The 21,221-nt window shown below is 39.6% G+C and overlaps 1 protein-coding gene across 6 annotated transcripts in view; it reads right to left on the bottom strand.

Moving 5' to 3' along the window:
- The window catches only part of AZIN1 (antizyme inhibitor 1), a 30,506-nt gene that overhangs the window by 4,975 nt on the left and 4,310 nt on the right, over positions 1–21,221 (bottom strand). For 2 of the 6 annotated variants that reach the window (XM_036498383.2, NM_001291519.1), the window contains 8 exon segments: positions 20,363–20,499; positions 12,699–12,855; positions 8,011–8,207; positions 5,734–5,907; positions 4,851–5,023; positions 3,021–3,155; positions 654–735; positions 295–369 (listed from right to left, as the gene is read on the bottom strand). In XM_036498383.2, the coding sequence (XP_036354276.2) occupies positions 295–369; positions 654–735; positions 3,021–3,155; positions 4,851–5,023; positions 5,734–5,907; positions 8,011–8,112 (741 nt within the window). In that variant the 5' untranslated portion in view covers positions 8,113–8,207; positions 12,699–12,855; positions 20,363–20,499. 6 annotated transcript variants of the gene reach the window in all.

The following is a 21,221-nucleotide window of genomic DNA, read 5'->3' as shown; positions in this document are numbered from 1 at the left end:
TAGCAATGAGCAAAATTTCAAATCACAGGGGCTGACTTTGTAGCAGAGCAAGTTAAGCAACTACCTGCAATACTGGCATTCTATGTGAGCACTAGTTCCAGTTATGGCTGGCCCAATTGCTTTGGTCTGTGCCATCGATATGGGAGCCCCAGATGAATTCTAGATTCCTGGCTTCATCCTGACTCAATATCAGCCATTTGAGAAAATGGTAGGAGAGGTTTTCTCTCAGCATCTTGTCTCCCATCCTGTCCCCGTAACTACCTTGCAAATAAAGTAAGTCTTTGAGAAAGTTACCTCTTCCAATTGAAATTCAGTTCCTGTGAAGCCTCCACCGATGTCTAACATGTTCATCGTAAAGCCAAACTCTCCCTAGAAACAGAAAACACATTTTAAAGTATTACGGTATTTTTAAAAAATAAACCAGACTAAGTTAACTTCAACATTATGTATACTGTCCCCCCGACCTTGTCTGCATTCTGGCATATTATGACTTCAATCCTTAACCCTCTTAGTGAGGTGAATGATCTTATTAAACCCTGAATACTTATGAGTACGTGATATTAAGTGTAATGAGAGCAGTTCACACTGGTAGAAAGCACCAAGTCCTTCTCTTCAATAACATCCTGCTCTGAAAGAGCAAAACAAGAACTTACAGCCATGTCAAAAACACATCGCGCATCAGATATAGCATGGACATAAACTTGAGATTCTTTGCAAGCACTTGAAATATGAAATCTGAAATAAAGAAAAAGAGCAATAAATGTAAAGCATCACGTTTTCTAGTCCTAGAATTATCACTGCCTGACACTGGAAGCATACCAACTTTTCAATTAGCCTAATTATTCAAATTTAATAAACAAAATTTTAATAGGAAATCAACCTGCTCCACAGAAGTAAACAAGAAATGCTTACATGTGAATAACAAACTGGATCACAAAATTTCTAAACTTTCAATTTCTGATCAAATATAAAATGCATCTATTGCAAAATAAGTACAAATACTAGCTCAGCTGAGTAAGCCACACTTAATACCATTATTAAATTTTCAGAATACTTAAACTTCATAGCATTATGATTTGATTTCTTAATTTTAACAGATGTACAAATTTCAAAACTCAAAGAACTGCATACCAAATTAATTTTCCTTTAATTTAAAAAAATGTAAGTATAATGAAATGAGAATTTTCAAATGTGTCAAAATTATCACCTGAAGAAAACTAATGATTACTAGCTGGTCAGTCTTATCATTGTCTAGAGCACAGAAAGATTCACTATTTCTTTTAATCACTTACCTGTATACAAAATTATATAGAAAGATAATTTAGCAGTGTTAATCTTTGTGATCAGTTGCAAAGCAAGAAATCTCATGAAACCAAGATTGGCAATTTAGAAAATCTAGGGCTTATTATTGCTGTGTTCTCAATTAGTACCCAAACTACAGTACAATTAAACTTCTTCAGGTCTTAGTTTTTTTTCCTCCCCCTACAATTTAAAAACAAGGCAGGGTGGGGGCCCAGTCCATAGATAGGCTCTGCTTCCAATTCAGTTTCCTGTTACTGTACCCTGGGGAAGGAGAGGAAACAGTAGGGTGGTGCTGGGGTGCTTTGGGCCTCTACCATTCACACAGACATGGATGGAGTTTCAGGGTTCAGATCTAGACTGAGCTGTTGGGGACATTTGGAAAGTCCGCAAATGGATAAGTATCTTACAGTAAGAGGAAAAGAGGGAGAGAGAGGGAGGGAAGGAAGGAGGGAGAGACGGAGAGAGAGAATGGAAGGGAGAGAGAGAAACCTCCCATCTGCTGGTTTATTTCCTAAATATTTCAATAGCCAAAATGTGGCCAGGCCACGGCCAGGAGCCCAGAACCTAATCTAGGCCTCCCATATGGGCAGCAGAGACTCACTAGTTGGGCTATTACCTAATGCTTCCCAGTTAGCTGGAACAGGGAGCAGAGCCAGGACGCAGACCCTGGCCCTCCAAGAGCTACACCAAGGGGCTGGCCACTGGGGACTTCAAGTTAAAAGCTACTTCAATGGCTAAACAGCACAAGATGGTCTAAATGCTTGGACTCCTCACCCACATGGAAGACCTAGAAGAAGCTCCTGACTGACCCAGCCCCGCCCAGGTTCTTGCAGACATCTGAGGAGTTAACCAGCTGATGGAAGACATCTTTTTTTTTATTGGAAAGGCAGATTTACCCAATCAGCAGTGCCCCCTGATTTAACATAAGCAGAACACATTTTTAAAAATTTTATTGGAAAAGCAGATTTACAGAGAAACATCTTCTATCCACTGGTTCACTCCTCAAATGGCCGCACTGGCCGAGGCTGAGCTGATCCAAACATAGAAACCAAGAGCCTCGTCTAGGTCTAACATGAGTGTAGGATCCCAAGACTTTGGGCTCTCCTTTACTGCTTTTCAGGCCACAAGCAGGGAGCAGGATGGGAAGTGGAGCAGCTGGATCACGAACCAGTGCCCACACGGGATCTTGGTACTTGTAGTGGGAGGATTAGCCAATTGAGCCATTGCACCAGGCTCTCAAACAAATCCTTGGAAATTGAAGACTTACTCCAGGTCTCCCACATGTGTTGCAAGGGTCCATCACATGGGTCATCTTTCTCCCACTGCTTTTCCCAGAAGCTGAATCAGACGTGGAGCAGCCAGGACTCACTGGTGCCCATGTGGGAGACTGAGGTTTCAGGTGGCAGCTTTATACACTACACCACTGAGCCAGCCACTTGACTATCATTTTAATATGCATTAAGATCTCCATTCTATCCAAAAGAGGTGGACTTCAATCGCACAACACTAACCTATGGACCGCTTTGTCTCTGGGAGAGGGGTGGGGTACAGGCAAGGGAGGAGGTGCACTTACCTTGGAAAAAGCTTGCCTTTCTTAGATAAATCTAATGCATATTTAAAGACAGAAAGTCAGATCTTAGATGTCATGCAAATAAAGTCCTGCATCAGCAACCAGTAAGACCTATCACCATACCACAAAATTTAAAACAAGTACTTACTTAACTCCAATTATTTGGACATCAAGTTCCTTAGCACATTCCAAGAGATGCCTACAGTTCTTCAGTGAGGTGCCAAACTTCATGCTACCTTCTCCACCACCAATATTATCTTCTGTTGCAATATGTAGTAAGACCCTAAGAGAAGGGGAAGATGATTGGGGCAGAGTTGGTTTACATCATCATCTTTATATGAAGCCTGAAGGTTGTAGGAAGTATGTTGATTATGTTGACAGTGCTCCAAAATCCAGCGTCGGATGAATCAAGTGAACCTAATGAAAAACAATCCTGCATAGAGAAAAAACTAGCAATTAGGGCCTAAAGCATGGAGCTTAGAAGGACAGGAATATGGAAAATGCTGCGAGTTAAGACTGTATAGCAGCAAGAGTCAGTTGGGCCCTGTAATGAAAGACGACATTACTTTCAAATGAAGTCCATCAGTTCATAAATCTACCCCAAAAGACTAAATTGAATAGCAATGCATCATTGTCTTTCAATAGAAACATAAGGGCTTGAACTATCTTCGAAGTCCAGAAATTGTCCTAGCTAAGTCATTCTCTAACACATTTACACATTTCTCCCAGCCGATCTCTAACTGAAAAAATTTGGAGGCTTTGAGTTATGTCTCCAATAGTGAACTTCTGGTTTACTACTATTTCCTCCCAAACCATCACAGAAAGATGAACAAACAGAAGTGATATCTGGCTTGTGGGACATATATAATACCCTTGAAATGATCTGGTCTAGTCCTGCCAAGGTAACTGCAGGTGGGACTTCAAATCCAATGAATCTGAAGCAGGTTCATTTTAAACTGATAATTACTATGGCTAACGTTATAAATATCCAAATGGCCCTTGGCAAAAATAAATAAATACATAAATAGTTCCCCATGCCTGCAATAAATGCTCATAATATAAAAATTATGTTTATATTATGTTGTACCAGTCAGCACTCAAGCTAACACAGCCAACACAGTGCAAAGTAGGCCTCCCTTCAAAACCATGAACAGCTACTCTCTACAGGGTGCCCACAGGGCCTTATCCTAAGGTTCTTAGTACAATTAGATTTACATTCAAAGCTAAGTGTGAAATGAAACATAATCACTCGAGTAAAATTACTGTCAAAATAGATAGAAACCCTTACCTAAACAGGAATAAGCAAAACTACAAGGGCACTGTTGCAAGATAGTGGGAAGCATGTATTACTATACAGTGCTGAGTGATTCTCAAGGCTGCACACTCCACCCCCTCAAACAAGCTTTACCTCTGTGAACCAAAGTCAAGTTTTTAACTTCATTCTCTATGCATTTTCTGAAGTATCTCTACATCCTACTCCCAACTTGTCAAATAACTGACAGAGCTAATATACGTAGTTATGGCTATAATTTGATGACCACATAAAGATTCCTTCTTTTAGTTTAAGACTGTAACAGGTATCTGGGCCAACTCCAAGGTATAGTTGGATAAACCTCCATCTGTGGCCCCCACACCCCATATGGGCTCTGGTTATTGTCCCAACTGCTCCACTTCTAATCTAGTTCTTTGCTTACAGCCTGGGAAAGAAACAGAGGATGGCTTAAATACTTGGATCACAATGCCAACTGGGAGATTTGGAAGAATTTCATGGTTTGGAATGGGCTCAGTTGGCCTTTCAAATAAAAAATAAATCTTAAAGAAAAAAAAAAATATCCAATGAAAGGACAGCAAAATTAACTAAGGAAAGATAATCACAATACACACCACTGCCCTAGCATAAATGCTCTGTCAAGGCAAAGGAGAAACCCAACACTCTAAATAGTAAGACACTGTCACATGTCATTTATTTTATACTTACTTAGCATTTTGATGATTACGTGCAATCTTCCTCAATTCAATTTCACTGTCACATGTCATGATATTAACTCCAACTTTTGCGGCATATTTTATCTGAGACGCTTGCTTGCAAGGATTTATGTAAATAATGTTTTCTGGTGACACACCCAATTCTTGCACTAAAGCCATTTCGTTCTGTGAAAACAAGATGTTATATACTATCATCTAAAAGGGAAAAATATTTCAACAGTACTCTTTTATATTTAAATATTTTGGGCTAAAATTTTATGAGGTTAGAATAAGATATTACAGAGTTCACATTCTGGCAATGCTCTGTTTTACCAGAGAAAATACCACAATTCAGAAGTAGATTGGTCTAGAGACAGCTCTAGCTTAAGAATCAGGAGCAAATAGTTCCTGATGCTTCCGCCCGAGGTGCCAACATCTAATGAGTGCCGGTTTGTGCCATGGCTATCAGCTAATGACCTGGGAAAGCAGCAGAGGGTGGTCGGAGCCCTTGAGCCCCTGGAGTTATCTTAGAGACTCAGAGAAACTTCCAAGCTCCTGGTTTCGGATCAGCTCAGTTCCAGCCACTATGGCCATCTTGGGAGTGAGGAAGTAGATGGAAGACCTGTCTCTGCTCTCTGTAATTCTGCATTTCAATAATAATAATAATAATGATTTTTATTATTATTTATTATTATTAATAATAATAATTAAGAGGCTCACCACAAAATTTTCCTGTAATTGATATACTTGAAAACTTTGAGTATCAAACTGTAAACTTAAATAATTTTTAAAAAACCATCCAAAGACAAACTTCCTTGCATTGCTCTACTGTTGTGTTAACTTCCCTACAAGTGAAGTGAAGTTTAACATGTGTAGTAACACAAAACTGTACTTACTTTATTAGAACAAGCAAACCCAGTTCCAAGAGCTGCCAAAATTTCCAGTACAGCTGGAGTAGCGTTGCACTTCACTGTATAAAACGGCTTTATCGGAGCCACTAGATTCTGCCACTGACTGTGTTTCTTCACAATCTTTCCAAGATCTCCCACAAAAAATGCACTTTTTCCTGTCTGTTGGGAAAAAAAGACAAAACACAAAGAAATTGAACATTATTTTCATACACATTGGAACACTTTAACCAAATCTATTGAATTTGAAAAGGAAACTGCTGAATATATTCATTTTCTGTTTAAATTTGATTTTGTGCTGCTGTATACAGCCATATAAAATTAAAACAAAATAGCAAAGCAAAAAGCCCTGCACCTTTGACAATTGCCTCAGTTTCACTTCTTGGTAGTTGAGAGAAGACGACATATCTGTTCAGAGGGGAATCTGTCAGTGAAATGGCTAAGACAGTACTTGGAGAGCTCACATCACTTGGCACGGAGTCCAGCTTCCTGCTAACATGCACCCTGGGAGGGAGCAGTGATGATGCAGACTCCATTGCTGCCACCCATACAGTAAGCCTGGATTGAGACCAGCCTTGCTTCAGCTTAGCCCAGTCCCAGCTGTCAAGAGCATCTGCAAAGTGAACCAGCAGATCTTCTATCCACTGGTTTACTCTCCAAATGGCTATGTTGGCCAGAGCTGGACCAGGCTGAAGCCAGGAGCCTGACGCTTCTTCTAGATCTGCCACAGCCTATACCACTGACATCCCATACAGGCACCTTGGCTGGTTCCACTTCTGATTCAGCTTCCTGAGAGTAGTGTGCCTAGGAAAAAAGCAAAGACAGCCCAAGTTCTTAGGTTCCTTCAACCTTACGGGAGAACAGGAAAAGTCCCTTGGCTCCTGCCTTTGGACTGGTCATTATAGCCATTTAGGAGTATGCCAGTAGATGGAACATTTTTCTGTCTTCGTCGCTCTGTAACTGCTTTTCAAATAAACTACTCTGGAGGAAAAACACCAGGATTTATGGGCACCACCAAAAAGATAGGGATTTAAAAAAAGGTGGGTAGGCCATTTTCTTAGGAATAATCTCAGTCTTGAAATGTTACTGGTTGTGGGATAACAGAGCCAGGAAAGCCAGAAAAGAGTGACTAGTGGAAAGCTCAGTGACATCTGACTGGCAGCTTCCTGTTGACGGCTTGGCAGGAATGGGCTGAACAATTTAACAATAGTATAACTAGTATTTCAAGAAGTTTAATGGTAAAGGAAGAGAGAAATAAAGGGACTTTTTCTTCTGTTTTCTTTTTGGAAAGAACATTAAACTTGGGTCTATCTTGTAACTAATGGGCCAAAGGGAAATAGGAAAGCTATTTTTTGGTATCGTGTCCCTGAATATTACTAACGGAACCATGACTCTTCACTAAATGTGGCGTACATGGGAAATTAACTCCAGTAAAATGATTCACTCAATAAGTGAAAATAATTATATACATAAGTCTAAAGTAAATAAACTTTCTACTTAAGCAGCAGTGAGTATGACTGCAAAAGTTGACTGCTGGGGCAATAGAGATAAACATTTAGTATAAATTATCAGTCAAAATTCATAATTAGGATTATGTGAAATTATATAAAGTCCAATGAAGAAAAAATGGCCATGTATTGATTAGAAGTCTTCTGGCAGTATGTCAAGAAAATACATGGAACATACAAGATCCAACATACAATGCAGAGAAAGGGCCACTGGGATGTTTTTGCTTTATTTTTTTTAAGGACTTATTTTATTTTTTTATTGGAAAGTCAGACATACAGAGAGGAGAAGAATCAGAGCGGAAGATCTTCTGTCCACTGATTCACTCACTAAGTGGCTGCAATGGCTGTAGCTGAGCCAATTTGAAGCCAGGAAATTCTTCCAGGTCTCCCATGCGGGTGCAGGGTCCCAAGGCTTTGGGCTGTCGTCAACTGCTTTCCCAGGCCACAAGCAGGGAGCTGGATGGGAAGTGGGGTGGCCGGGATATGAATGAGCACCCATATGGGATCCCAACACGTGCAAGGCGAGGACTTTAGCCGTTAAGACTACTGCGCCAGACCCACTTTTGCTTATTTTTAATGACATGAGCTAAAAAGAAATACAACACATTAGTTCAAAAAGAACTGCAATGGAGGTGGCTGTCATGGCAACTGGGAAAAGCAACTGATTTATCAGACTCACACTAAGAATGAATAAAGCACCAATATATTCAAATTTACAATATATTAACACAATTTCAGAAATGTCAGATACACTTACCAGGGTATGTTCATATACATAGTTATCAATAACATTTCCAAGGTTTGTTCCTTCATCCAACAGGCCAATGGAGTAGTTTGCATCGTCAATGAATCCTTTCATCTCAGCCGTATTCCACAAAGCCGAAAGTCATATACCAGGAAAAACAAGAGACGGGCCAGCAAGCCTATGTCTGGGTCCTTAGAATATGCAACAAACTGTCAAAATAGAAATTGGATCAAAAGTTCATATTATTTCAACAGTTAAACAGAACTATTAATGATAGTGTATGCAAAGTGTCTAATTTACTGATTTTACACAATTAAGCACTATTTAGAAAAACCAGGTAATATTATTTCATGCTATTGAAAAGCAAATGTACACCTCACACATTTAAAAAAATTTAAATCTTGAATCTTTAAGTAAACAAAGATCTTTAAATACTGGTTCAGTGCCCAAACTCTGACTCGGCTGGGCCAAATGAATGTAAGGAGCCCAGAACTCTAACTGGGTCTTGCACATGAGTGGCAGAGACTCGGTTTCTGAGCCATCTTTGCTGCCTCCCAGGATGTGCACTAGCAGTAGGTCCTAGTAGTGATGGTTAAGTACATTTCAAGCAGTGACTTAACTGCTACATACAATCTGTGTTCCTACCTTGCTTTATACCTCTTCTCTAACATATACTCATTACCTGACACTCACACGGAAAACTGGGAGTATTGGGTAACTGACATTACTTTCGCTGCAGGAATCTGAGTGACCAGCAGATGGAAGAGGTTTTTTTTTTTTTTTGTCTGTTACTCCTCCAAATAAATCCGTAAGTCAATAGACATAGACAGCTTGTGATCTATCTGCAGTTAAGAAGTTAACAGCTTGACTTCAATATACTATATCCATGCCACGGCATTTCCAGGTAAATGCACACAAATGCGTTAAGGAAAAAAAAAATCATATAGCACATTAATTAAAAACATTTGTTTAAAAGAATGGGTCCAAATGGATTGTCAATTGCTGAAAACAGAAAAACTGCCATCAAAATTGGCAATAAGGTAGAAATCAGCTACCTGCACACTAAATCAGTTATCAAGAACTCTGATTAGGGGTCAGCTTGGCACAGTGAGGAAAGCCCCACATCTCAATGAGCACAGGTTCAAGCCCCAGCTGCTCCACTTCTGCTCTGGCAGCAGAGAAGGCCCGGGTGCCTGGGCCCCTACAACCACCTGAGAGACCTGAAAGAAGCTCCTGGCTTTGGACCTACCCGGCTCCACCTGATGTAAACATCTGGGAAGGAAACCAGTAGATGGAAGATCTAACTCTGCCTTTAAAATGAATAAATCTTATTTAAACAAACAAACAAAACTCTCTACCTCTATTTAGGCCTAATCCTATTCTTCTTCAATCAAACCTTTCCCCCTTTAGTTCACCTATTCTTTTTAGCAGCATATCAAGACATAATAGTGGCCTACACAAGCTGTCTTGGCAACCTGATTTAAAACCTCTGTCTTTCATTCACGCTGCTTGTCCTCCTTCATCTTCCCTCTGCACTACATTAGAGGTCACCTTGGGTGATGGTTTGTTCTTATCCTGCAAGTACTCCAATTTCAGTGATTCCCAAAATATCCTAAATAAGCTATAGCAATAGTCAAAGTTCATGAAAGATGAAGTTTTATTCTAAACACTAAGTTCATATTCCAAGGACCTAATTACATTTAGTTGAACTGTCAAATCTCTTTCTTGCTGTGGCAGAGAGAAAAGTTGAGGAATACTTTTGTTTTACACCAAAGAAGTTATTTTATGCTTATCTGCATGAAATCTAATACTCACACAGTAAGTCAAAGCACAACTTCGCATTCTTCTAAAGGCCGCTACATGACTAATGATTCAATAAATCGGATCAGGGTAAGGGTGTCTACTTTAAGCAAAAGAAAAAAAGAATTCTAGAATAACAAGCAAGCATCAAGAGCAATACAAGGCCACTTAAAAAGGTAAATGTCAAAGCAGTAAAGAGTAACATTTATTCAGGTGCAAGAAGTTTTGAAATATACTTCATGTGTTTTTCACGAATTTTTTGAAGAACCCTCATATCCATCGCTTTAAGAATGTTTTGCACCAAAATATTTATCTTTTAACTCAATTTCCACAAACTCTTTGCCATATCCTTTGCTCAAAAACACTTGATTATCCAATCAGGGACCACTGCAGGTGACTAACTGCTGCCGTGAGCAGAAAATCTCCATTGGAACAAGATTCAGCCTCCAGTCCCTACAGCTGTAGGGCGCCCCAGAGCGGCCCTCTGCCTCTCACTCAGCTCCCCAACTGTTACCAGAACAGACTGCCTTTCTTGCTGACTGCCACATTCTTCAGAGCTTTTTCTGTATGTAGTAAGAGCACAAAAACAGACTATTTCTCAACTACTCTCAAGCAACATAATCTAGTAGGTTCAACTCCCTCTGGCCGCTAAACTAGCTTAGGTATCATAGCAAGCATGTTCTTAGCAATATACCAGATACTGCTCTTAGTATCAGCTTTTTAAAAATCACAATAGTACACACTATCCCCATTCTACAGATGAAGACACCGAGCCACAGACAAGCTTGTAATCAAACTGTTTAAGCAAAGTGGACAATCTGGTGCTCCTAATACCTCTTTCCTATAAAGCACAGGATGTCCTCTTCCCAAATCAAGTAACCACTTTCAGGCGTATTAAACTCCCATAGGTATTGAATAAACTCTAAATTTACTCTTACTATAATAAATCTCCTATTACATCTAGTCACAGACTTTCTATTTTCCTTTATGATTCCATTTATTTTATTCTTTGATTTTAGATAAGTAGATCCTGAACCTTAAACTATTTTTCTCTCACCCACCTTATCAACAGTTTACATGCAATAAGGCGCATCTACTGACACATCTCCATAATCGTATTATCAAGTGCTTTTGGTAGTAAATCTGACTCCATCCACACAATTAAGCCAACCACACACCTGCTTCTTGTCACTATAAATTCATTTTATACAAGTGAAATAATTTTAAATGTCAACTCAAAATCAAAAAGTTGACAACTAATGGGATCACAATGAATAAAAACATACACCAAGGAGTACAGATATGAAAATCAAGTCCTGCTCTAAGGAAAGATATAATGCTTATGAAGTGAGGATTCATCTTTGAAATGGAATGGTCACTTCAGAAGAAACTGCAACGTAGTTAACCAAACTGACAAAAAGACTATCACAATAAAATTCATTTGCTATATTAGCAGTTTTCAACAAAAAAGGACTAAGGCAAGTTCAAGTGCACTAAAAGATGCATTACACACCAATGTTATTTGATATCCTTATTAGATTAACACGAAGATAGTTGATTATACTGTATGCTGTCTGAAGGCTTTGGGATTCATACAAATTCCTAGCCCGGAGTGAGGCCTCTCTCAGGAACAAAATGAGTAATGATAACGAACTCCCCAAAAGTGTGTTAAAAACAAAGGCCCACCTTTCACATCTCCAACAGTCCATAACCTTGACAGACAAGTGATCCCCATGTAAGTTCAAAGCTGGACTATCTGACTGGTAACACCTTCCCAGACCCAGGAAAAACTAACTCCTCGGAATCTGCAGAATATAAACTCTTGTAGGAGACAGCTTTTCTAATACATTTTGGGCAACAAACTGTTCAAATCATCTGGAAGCTCAAAGTTTCTAGCAATTTTCAGGTGGATAAGGATGGAATGATTCTTAGTCTTTTTTACTTTCAAAACTCCAAATACAAAGGAGTTCTAAAAGGTGGTTTAAAATCAATCTCCTGCAAGTTTCTTAACATGCTAGGCCAAAATATATCACAGCTCCCCGATCACAAAGGGTCTAGGTTCTCACATTTTTGTTCTATTTAAAACACTAGTATTCTACTAAAATTAACTGGCAAATCTTGTGTTAAACCAAAATCTTGAGATGTGGCATGTTCTGAAGAGCCAGCGTGAATCACACATGCTGGGAGGTAACAGTACCACATTCCAGGCCCACGTCACTACACTTCAATTCTCAACAGCACGGGAACACTTCCCAGAACTTCGCCATACCTTCCACTAAGAGGGCAAGCCCAAATTACAGCGACAGACCAAGTCTCTGCAATTCTTGCTGACATTGACGACAACCCTCAACTAACACCACATCTTGTTATCTGGCTTACAGATTAAGAAATAACACTAATTACTGGCTCCAACACATAATGGATCAGTATTGTACTACAGCCTGATGCTGCTGGACCTTAAATTAGTTTTATTACACTTTCCAAAATCTATTCAAAGCAAGTTTTAAGATTCTCTTCAACATAGTTAGAAGAGCAATTTTACTGTTAACAAAAATTCGGGTGTCTGTAATGCACAGTAAGTATTCCTTACAAGCACTTTTAAACTATTTTCAAAACCAAATACCTTATTAATACATACTTCAAAAGTTCATGTTATTTTGGTAACAATAGCTATAATCCCAATACTACTTTCACGGAATAAGATGCCTTTTGGATCATATATGGCAAGGAAAAAAAAAAAGCACAACAGTAATCCTTATTTACACCGCTGTATTGGTGTTTTTGGAGAACACATGGTCCATGAAGAGCTGCTCCCTGGAGCCTTTCATAAGGGAATTCAGCCCTCCTGTTCCTGGAGAGTGGAGATCCAGGAGCAGTGGCTGCAGCAGCTGGGCACTTGCCTTGTTACACACCTGCTACAAAGGCTTCTACAGTTGATTGTACTTCAGAAGAAACTGACACATCTCTCAAATAATCACAAGATAATTCTGGCAGCACAGCCCACTTGACACCAAGCTGGATGAATATGAGTCTTGGGTTTCTGCAGTGAAGAGCTCCCTGGAAGTAGAACAGGGAGAGCTGAAAGGCGGAGAAGTTGGCTTCCCAGACACCTACGCAGGAAACTCAACCCTAACACACCAGTGCTCCTGGCGAACACCGCTTATGCCTCATTAAAAATGAGAACTTAAGAGGGACTTTGAAATTTACACAACTATTAATGATGCCTACTGGCAGTGTCCCCTTTATTTTCATACAACACTCGATGACTCAGCACTCAGCTCACAGTTTTACAAAAATAGACAAATTCCTTCTGCATTCTACCTATAAGAGAAACAAACAAAAAAATTACTTACCCATACAGAATATCTTTATAAATAATTATAAATGACTGCCCAAAACAGCACTAGAAAGACTTGAAAAAGATGACTGACTTTTAACATATTTGAGGCCTGGAGCAAGTCAGATGACAAAAAAAGATAAAATAAACTTTTGCCATATTGGAGCAAAAATAAGTGGCAGGCCTACATTGAGTTTTTCAGGTGATGAGGCTGAAAAAAAGCTAAATAACCCTAAGAAAGAACACCAAAGGTGACTGCTGAAGAATTTTCAAAAAGGGAGTAAGACTAAACATGCTATAGTTAAGAAAAGAATACAGATACCCAAAGTGACTGTGCAAAGGCTACCTAACAAAAATGCCTCAAAATAAATGCTAAAACATACCTTAATGAGAAATTTTTCACTGATTGCTGATTTTCACAGCAATCTGCATTTTTACAAATGGAAAAGGCATGATAAGAGACTCTTAGAAAACAAACTCCAAGGAAATTCTTTATTATTTGATATAGACTGAACATTTTCTCTGGAGATGGTGTATACTTAAACACAAGTTAAATACTTAACTACTTTTGGTAACTGAGATGCATATTAAGTGCAAATTTTCTAGCTTTGCTGCTTTCCATGCAGCACAGCAAATAACCCTTTTAAACAAATAAATTTATTTCAGTAAGATCCCACTGTCCACCTGATGCCTATGCTCAAGGAAAATTTGCTTTCATTATGCATTAAAGTTACATGTAGGTATAACATTATGGCAGGTTAAACTGCCCCTGTGGTATTAGCAACTCTATCAGAGGTCTGGCTCCAGTCCTGACCACAATGCTTGTTATCTAGCATCCTGCAAGTGATTCTGGATAGCAGATGATGATCCAAGCAACTGGGGCCCTGCCACCTGTGTGGGACACCAGGATGGGACCCCTGCTTCTAGGGAGCGAGTCAGCTCTGTGCCTCTGCCTTCCAAATAAACAGACCCTTGTGTGTATCTCCCAGGTGTTTGCTCTCTCTCCTTTAGATATTGTTTGCAATTTTTCAAATTACTGCTTATTACTTAATAGTCGATTGTATTCGACCTAGAATCTGGCAGTGTGGCACTTCCCTGTCTGGTAAGAGAGGCTCTATCCTGCTGACAGGGACGCAGCACTGGTCTAGGTGCTGGAGTTCAGGGCACGTAACCGCATAAAACTGCTACACTGCTGGTTTAGTAACAGTTTTAAAACATACTCATCATTGCTTTTTCTTATTGGATTATTAAGAAATATTCAGAAACACGCTTCCTCTCCCCTCCCCAGAAATCTGTGTATTTGGGGTTATTGTTTGCGTCCTTGTTAACATATTTTTAAAAAGATTTATTTTTATTGGAAGGAGAGACAGATATTCCATCTGCTGGTTCACTCCTCAACTGGTCACGATGGGTGAAGCTCAGCTGATTCGAAGCAAGGACCTTCTTCTGGGTCTCCCATGCGGGTTCCAAGGCTTTGGGCCATGCTTTACTGCTTTCCCAGGCCACAAGCAGGGAGATAGAAGGGAAGTGGAGCAGCTGGGATATGAATCCGGCACCCATACGGGATCCTGGCGCATGCAAGGCAAAGATTTAGACACTAGGCTACTGTGCCGGGCCCTTTGTTATCATGCTGTGATATCCTTTCCTAGCTCTGATGATCCCAAACACAGGCTGACTACACTGAATACAAAGAAAATAAAAGCTAGTGTTAGGAAATCCTTGCAAACAACAGACATAGATAAGAAATTAAGGTCGGCATAAAGCTAATATTAAATTCAACCTATAGAAGCACATACAAATAGTAAGGAGCTGTTTCCTAATATGTTTTTAAGAAACTAAAAAATTATGGCTAATGTTCCTCCACTCCTAAAAACTATCCCAGAGTACTGCTGTTCAACAGAACTTTCTGTGGATGACTATAATGTCCTCTATTGGTGCTGTCCAAAACAACAGCCAATAGCCAGGTACAGCATCCCAGCACTTGAAATGTGGGTTTCACATCTGAAAATGTAAATCTCTAATTTAATTTAGCTTTATTAAATCCATAGCTATAATATGTCTAGTAGCTACTGTTGTGAAGAGCTGTTCAACAGCTGGTGTTGTGGCACAGCATGTAAAGTTGTTGCCTGTAGGACTGGAATCCCATATGGGAACCAGTTTAAGTCCCAGCTGCTCTACTTCTGATCCAGTGCCTGGGCCCCTGTACCCACGTGGGAGACCAGAAAACTCCTGGCTTCTTTAGCTTGGCCCAGCTCCAGCTGCTGCAGCCATTTGTAGAGTGAACCAGCAGGTGAAGATCTCAGCCTTTAAAATGAAATAAATAAACTGTTCAACCCATTTGGACAATAAGTAGCTGGACTCTATGCTTGGTATATGTTTGCAAAGAAAGAATCTTGATTGAATTTAAACTGTAATACTGCAACAAGGTGGAGGAATCCACCAGGGGGGAAGGGTGTGGGGAGGGGTGGGGGGATTCCCAGAGCCTATGAAACTGTCACATAATGCAAAATAATTAATAAAAAAAAAGAAATAAATACATTTTGGGGAAAAAAAAAGTTCTAGATGGTGCCTTTTCCATGGTAGAGATTAAGTCTGCATACATCAGATTTAAAAAAAGCAACAAAAATCAACCCAAAGCTTACAGCACAATGCCATGTGAGCAAACAGTAAAAAAACTTCATTTCAAGTCCTGAATAGACTAGAACTATGCACTTACACCAGACACATTTTAGGGCAGGGTATTCTACAACGTGCTGTCTTGACTCCTGCTCTAAGTTAAGTTAGCTGTTAACACTTCGTAACACGTGATGGCTGGATATGGCTTGACTAGTCCTTTAAACTCAGTATAACATTAATAATACAGGTTAAAGAACTGGACGGCTGAACCTCTGCTTCTTACCATGTGAAAAATCCCTTAAGTGGGCATGGAGAATTTTGGAATGCAGGTGAAAGACATTATCTGTTTTAGGACAGCCTCCTCAGGCCGTCTGAACAATAGTCAGCTTGGAATAGCAGCCTACCACTTAAGTTTTATAGTTTAACATTTCTGTAACACTCCATTTGTAATAATTGGAGTTAAGTAATCCTTACTTTTAGGGAAAATATACAAGATATGAAAAACTCCATATGCAAGACTGGATGCAGATTGTCTTAACAAAGCATACAGGTTAATAGTGACTATTAGAATATCAGCTCAACTATCCTTTAGAATTAATGCAAGAGCCGCCTTCTATGCCCTGTAATCTTTTTAGCTCTCCCTGAAAATATACCAATTTTCCCAAAGCAAGAATATCATGGCCCCAAAACCTTCTTTATCAGTCCATGTGCCATTTATTCACACTGTGTTGATACAGAGACACCATTTATTCATAAGACACCACTTAAATATTACTTTCTCCATGCCAAGGGGATTAACATACCTTTAAAAAGTAGCATTAGCAAATTCATGTTTGTTAAAGACGTATAAATTCAAAATAATTAGAAGACAGAGCGTCAATTTGCAATGAACTTCCTACATTAACAGGCGAGTTATGACAACCAGGCAAAGAAAGTCTTAAAGTACAGTTATAGGCTCCATTTAAACAAACTCTTTGGAACTACCTTCTATCCAGGCATTCCTTGGGAACTGAAGATTTATGGTAACCCTTTATGGAGCAAGTCCACTAGCATTCCTCTGCAGTTTTTAGGTGATAATTAACATGATTAATCATTACGGATTTCTTTTTTTCTGGGAGGGGAAGTAATTTTAAAAAGTATTTATGTGTATTAGAGACATAGAGCCCCCACGCACTGGTTCACTTCAAATGCCCAAACAGCAGAGCCCAAGCCAGCAAGGATGACTGAAGTCACTACTGACTGCTGCCCTTGGAGTCTGCACCAGCAGTCAGCTGCAATCTAGAGACGTGGGCATCTAACCATTCGGCTCACGCCTGTTCCAAAAATGCATAAATTAAGTATGTGCATTGTTTCTTTAGACATAATGTATACTTAAAAAGATTATAGTACAGTGGAAATGACTTTTACATAATTGGGAAACCAAAATACTTGGGCGCTTTGCTTTATATTTCAGTGGCCTAACACCAAACCCACCATGTCTGAGACATGACTATATCTGGATGCAAAACATCTTAAGGTATGTGAGAATGGTTAATTTGGTCATCATCAGACCTACTAGAAGCTAACCTAGCTGTGTATCACATTAATCTGCGACACTGATGTTAAAGCAGTCAAGACATTTATCAGAGCTCACATATTATTCCAAACTTTCCAGAGTTCATAATTAAGTGATCTCAACTATCAATTATGGTCACTTGATTTTAACTTCATCCTGAGGGGCCAGCACTGTGGAACAGTGGTCAAGCTGTAGCCTGTACTGCATTAGCATCTACTCATGAGCTCAAGTTCTACAGGCTCCACTTCTGATCCAGCTCCCTGCTAATGGCTCTGGGAAAGCAGTGGAAAATGAGCCAAATATTTAGGTTCCCGCTATTCAAGTGACAGGCCCAAACAAAGCTTCTGGATTCACCCTGGTCATTCTGGGAGTGAGCTGGTCAATGGGAAGACCTCTCTCTCCCAACCGTCCCTTTCAAATAAAACAACCCATCCCCCAATCCTGCAGCCAATCACACACAGAACTGAGGTCTTCGAAAACAGACAATTCACAAGTTCACATGGCTGCATCCCTTGCAATGCTATGTGCAACCAAGTTCCATGAAGGCTGCCGTTTAAAGTTCTTTTACTTCTTTCCAAGTAGTATTGCTCCACAAAAAAATTAAGCTCAGGATTTTAGTATTTGGTATAGCAAACTTCCATGTAAGAATAACACATTTCTGGGATAAAGAAATTTCTCTTGCCCCACCACACCTTTTAAAATTAATTCAAGAAACTTTTGGGACCAGACAATATTTTATGTAACCAGAAGAATGTGAGTCAGCATCCTGTAATCACAATATTTCTACAGCAAAATTTAGGAATATTAACATTAAATGGGATAAGATAAAAATAGCCACAGGTCAAGACAGATTCAGGTCAGGTTTAATTTCTAAAATTAGTTTAGGGCACATCAAGGAAGCTATAAAGGAATTACTCTGTAGAGATGGTGCTATGATCCAGCAGGTTAAGCCACCATTTGGGACACCAACCTTCCATTACTGGAGCGCCTAGGACTGCATCCCACCTCTGCTGCTTCCTGCTAAACGAACCTGGGAGGAAGCAGACAACACAACAAGAGCACAGACCTCTGCCACCCACGTGAGAGCCCTGGGCGGAACAAATTCCTGGATCCTGGTTTTGGCCTGGCTCGGCCTTGCCGCTGCTGACATTTAGGGAATGAATCAGCAGAAGGAAGATCTCTTTCACTCTCTCTGCCTTCCAAATAAATAAACAAATTAAGAAAAATCTCAACAGCTTTTGGCATTTCAGAATATGGAAAGGAATTATGGACCTTCAGCTTCATAGTAAAGCATAAAGTACTGCAGTTTAACATACACTGTACCTGGGCATGATAAATTTAAGAATTGGTCACTCTGGCTGACAGACCTGAAAGTAAGTCTCTTTTTTTTTATGCTTGCACCATATATATTTTTAATTCTTAAAACTTTTCACACAATTCTGTGTAGTCTGGGATTTCCCCCCCCCCGCCATTGATTTGTCCCATAATGTCAGACTCTTCATAACGAGTTACAACTCCATCAGTCTGCTATTTAAGTGTGCCCCGACAATACTGGTACAGACAATGTCAGACAGTCCATCATCCCATTGTCTAAATATATCTGACACTTTCGTTGGGAGTCCATCTTTTGTTTGGAAGCAGAGATGCATGTTGCATTGTGTCTTCAGTTAAGTCTCTTTAGCACAATCTAAGGAATGGTCATAACTATTCCGACACCAAGAGGGAAATTTATAGCCTTTCTGACTTCTACTGTACTATTCACTGTATTACTTTTTCTGATTTGGTAGAACCATTTATGTATCAGCTCACTGGTATCAGTCTCTTAAGTCTTTAACATAAAAAGAAGGTTAAGATTCCATAAACATAACAGACATATCCTTTATCATTGAAAGATAGTTTGTTCTTGAATTCCCACCTCAGAACTCACCAGTAACTGTCAATTAGACCCCAATTCATAAGAGTAAAGTTTTAAATTTCCCTGAGAACTTGAGTGAAAACATCAGATGTTAGAAGTAAAATAAACCTGAGCTAAATTTCTAACTGGACTTATCAAGTGTATTTGCTTGTTTTAATACATTTCTATCTGATGGACTATTTAATAAGACCACACCTCAAGGCGCTGCTATAATGGCCCAGGAAGTTAAGCTTTGCTTGTGAAGTTAGTATCAATGGCTAGAGTGTCTGGATAATGTCAGCTGTATTTCGCCCACGGACTGAGGCTTAGTTGTCTTGGTACTTCCAAATGAAACAGTGGATGGAAGGTATGCCCCCGGCCGCCCACACAACTCCTTTTTTCTATGAGTCACTGAAGAATTTGATCATAAGAAAGTGTTTTGAAGAGATGAAATTAACAACAAAAAAAATCAAAACCCGTGAGATACAATTTCTGCTGATCTTTGTTGGTGAAATATGTCTCCTGAGTCTGGCGTGGTGGCCTAGTGGCTAAAGTTCTCACCTTGAATGAGCTGGGATCCCATATGTGCGTCGGTTCTAATCCTGGCAGCCCCAACTTCTCATCCAGCTCCCTGCCTGTGGCATGGGAAAGCAATTGAGGACGGCCCAAAGTCTTGGGTTCCTGCACCTGTGTGGGAGACCTGGAGGAGCTCCTGGCTCCTGGCTTTGAATTGGCTCAGCTCCCGTTGTTTCGGTCACTTGGGGAGTGAACCATCACTCAGACTTAAGATCTTTCTCTCTGTCTCTCCTCCTCACTATATATATATATATATATATACATATATATAGTATATCTATATATATGTATATATATATACACATATATATATATCTGCCTTTCCAATAAAAATAAATAAATCTTTTTAAAAAAGTAATATTTGTTACATACTAAAGATAAATTTTAGTGTTTCAGTCAATGGTAAATGATTGCTACAACTCGGTCAAGCCTGTAACCAGTAACCATCAGGTTTCTAGTTCAGAATTTCAAAAAAGCTTTAAGGTCAATGCACTTATAAGGAGGTAAACAAAATCTCAGGTTTTGAAAAATTGACAGCAACACAGTACTCTACCTCAGACCCCCACCCCCAAGGTGAAATACTTACATGGACAAGTTAGGAGATGGAACCCCCTATCATCAGCTAGGTTCCCAAGGTGGCTCGGCGTTGAAGTCGAACTGCTCTCTATACAGCACTTCTCCTAGGCCCTCTGGGTAGTTGTATACTTGGTCAGAAAGTTCGCCCTAAAGAAGAAAACCAAAGAAGCAGTAGGTTGTCCTACGTTAAACAAAGGTTAGGTTGCGCTTCAAGCAGGTTAGGTTGATTTGGATGAATTAGAGAACAGTATTTTTAATAGAGTATATGTTTTACTAAAGTCACATTACACAAATGTTTTTAAAGGGTTCTACAATAATACCAAGGACTTTGCTAAGTCGCTGTACCACAAAAGCCAGACCTTGACATCATAATCATATTACCAAGTTGCTTTAGCTACCTGATTCCAGCTTCCTTTATTCACTTTTGCTCTTTTTGTCCCCCAAAACTCAAATCTGTAGGTGGCCTAAAATTTTAAAATGTTCAGCTGTGTATGAAAGACTTTTATCTAGCATGGTCTGGAACGTCCACAGAATACCCTTTTATTCCTAAATTCAGCTTTTTCAAGTATAAACAGCTGGTATGCCAAAAGCTTTATGATTAACTACTATATTACAGTATGTATCTGACATAATAATTGAGAACTATCTCAATATTGCAAACTTACTCAATGTTGGGAAAGTAAGCTCTATCTGCTCATGCACACCCCATGCTGCTCTTTTCTGCTGTATCACCATCAGGAACAACCCACGCTTAAGTGCTTAGCACCTTCTGTAACATGCAGAGTAATTACTAGAAATGATCGGGGTCAGCACAGTAGTGTACTAGCCTAAGCCTCCGCTGGCAGCACCAGAACCCATATGGGGATCCC

Source organism: Ochotona princeps, chromosome 9 (assembly GCF_030435755.1).
Source record: "Ochotona princeps isolate mOchPri1 chromosome 9, mOchPri1.hap1, whole genome shotgun sequence".
Taxonomy (NCBI): Eukaryota; Metazoa; Chordata; class Mammalia; order Lagomorpha; family Ochotonidae; genus Ochotona; species Ochotona princeps.
This window is presented reverse-complemented; position numbering and strand designations above follow the sequence as displayed.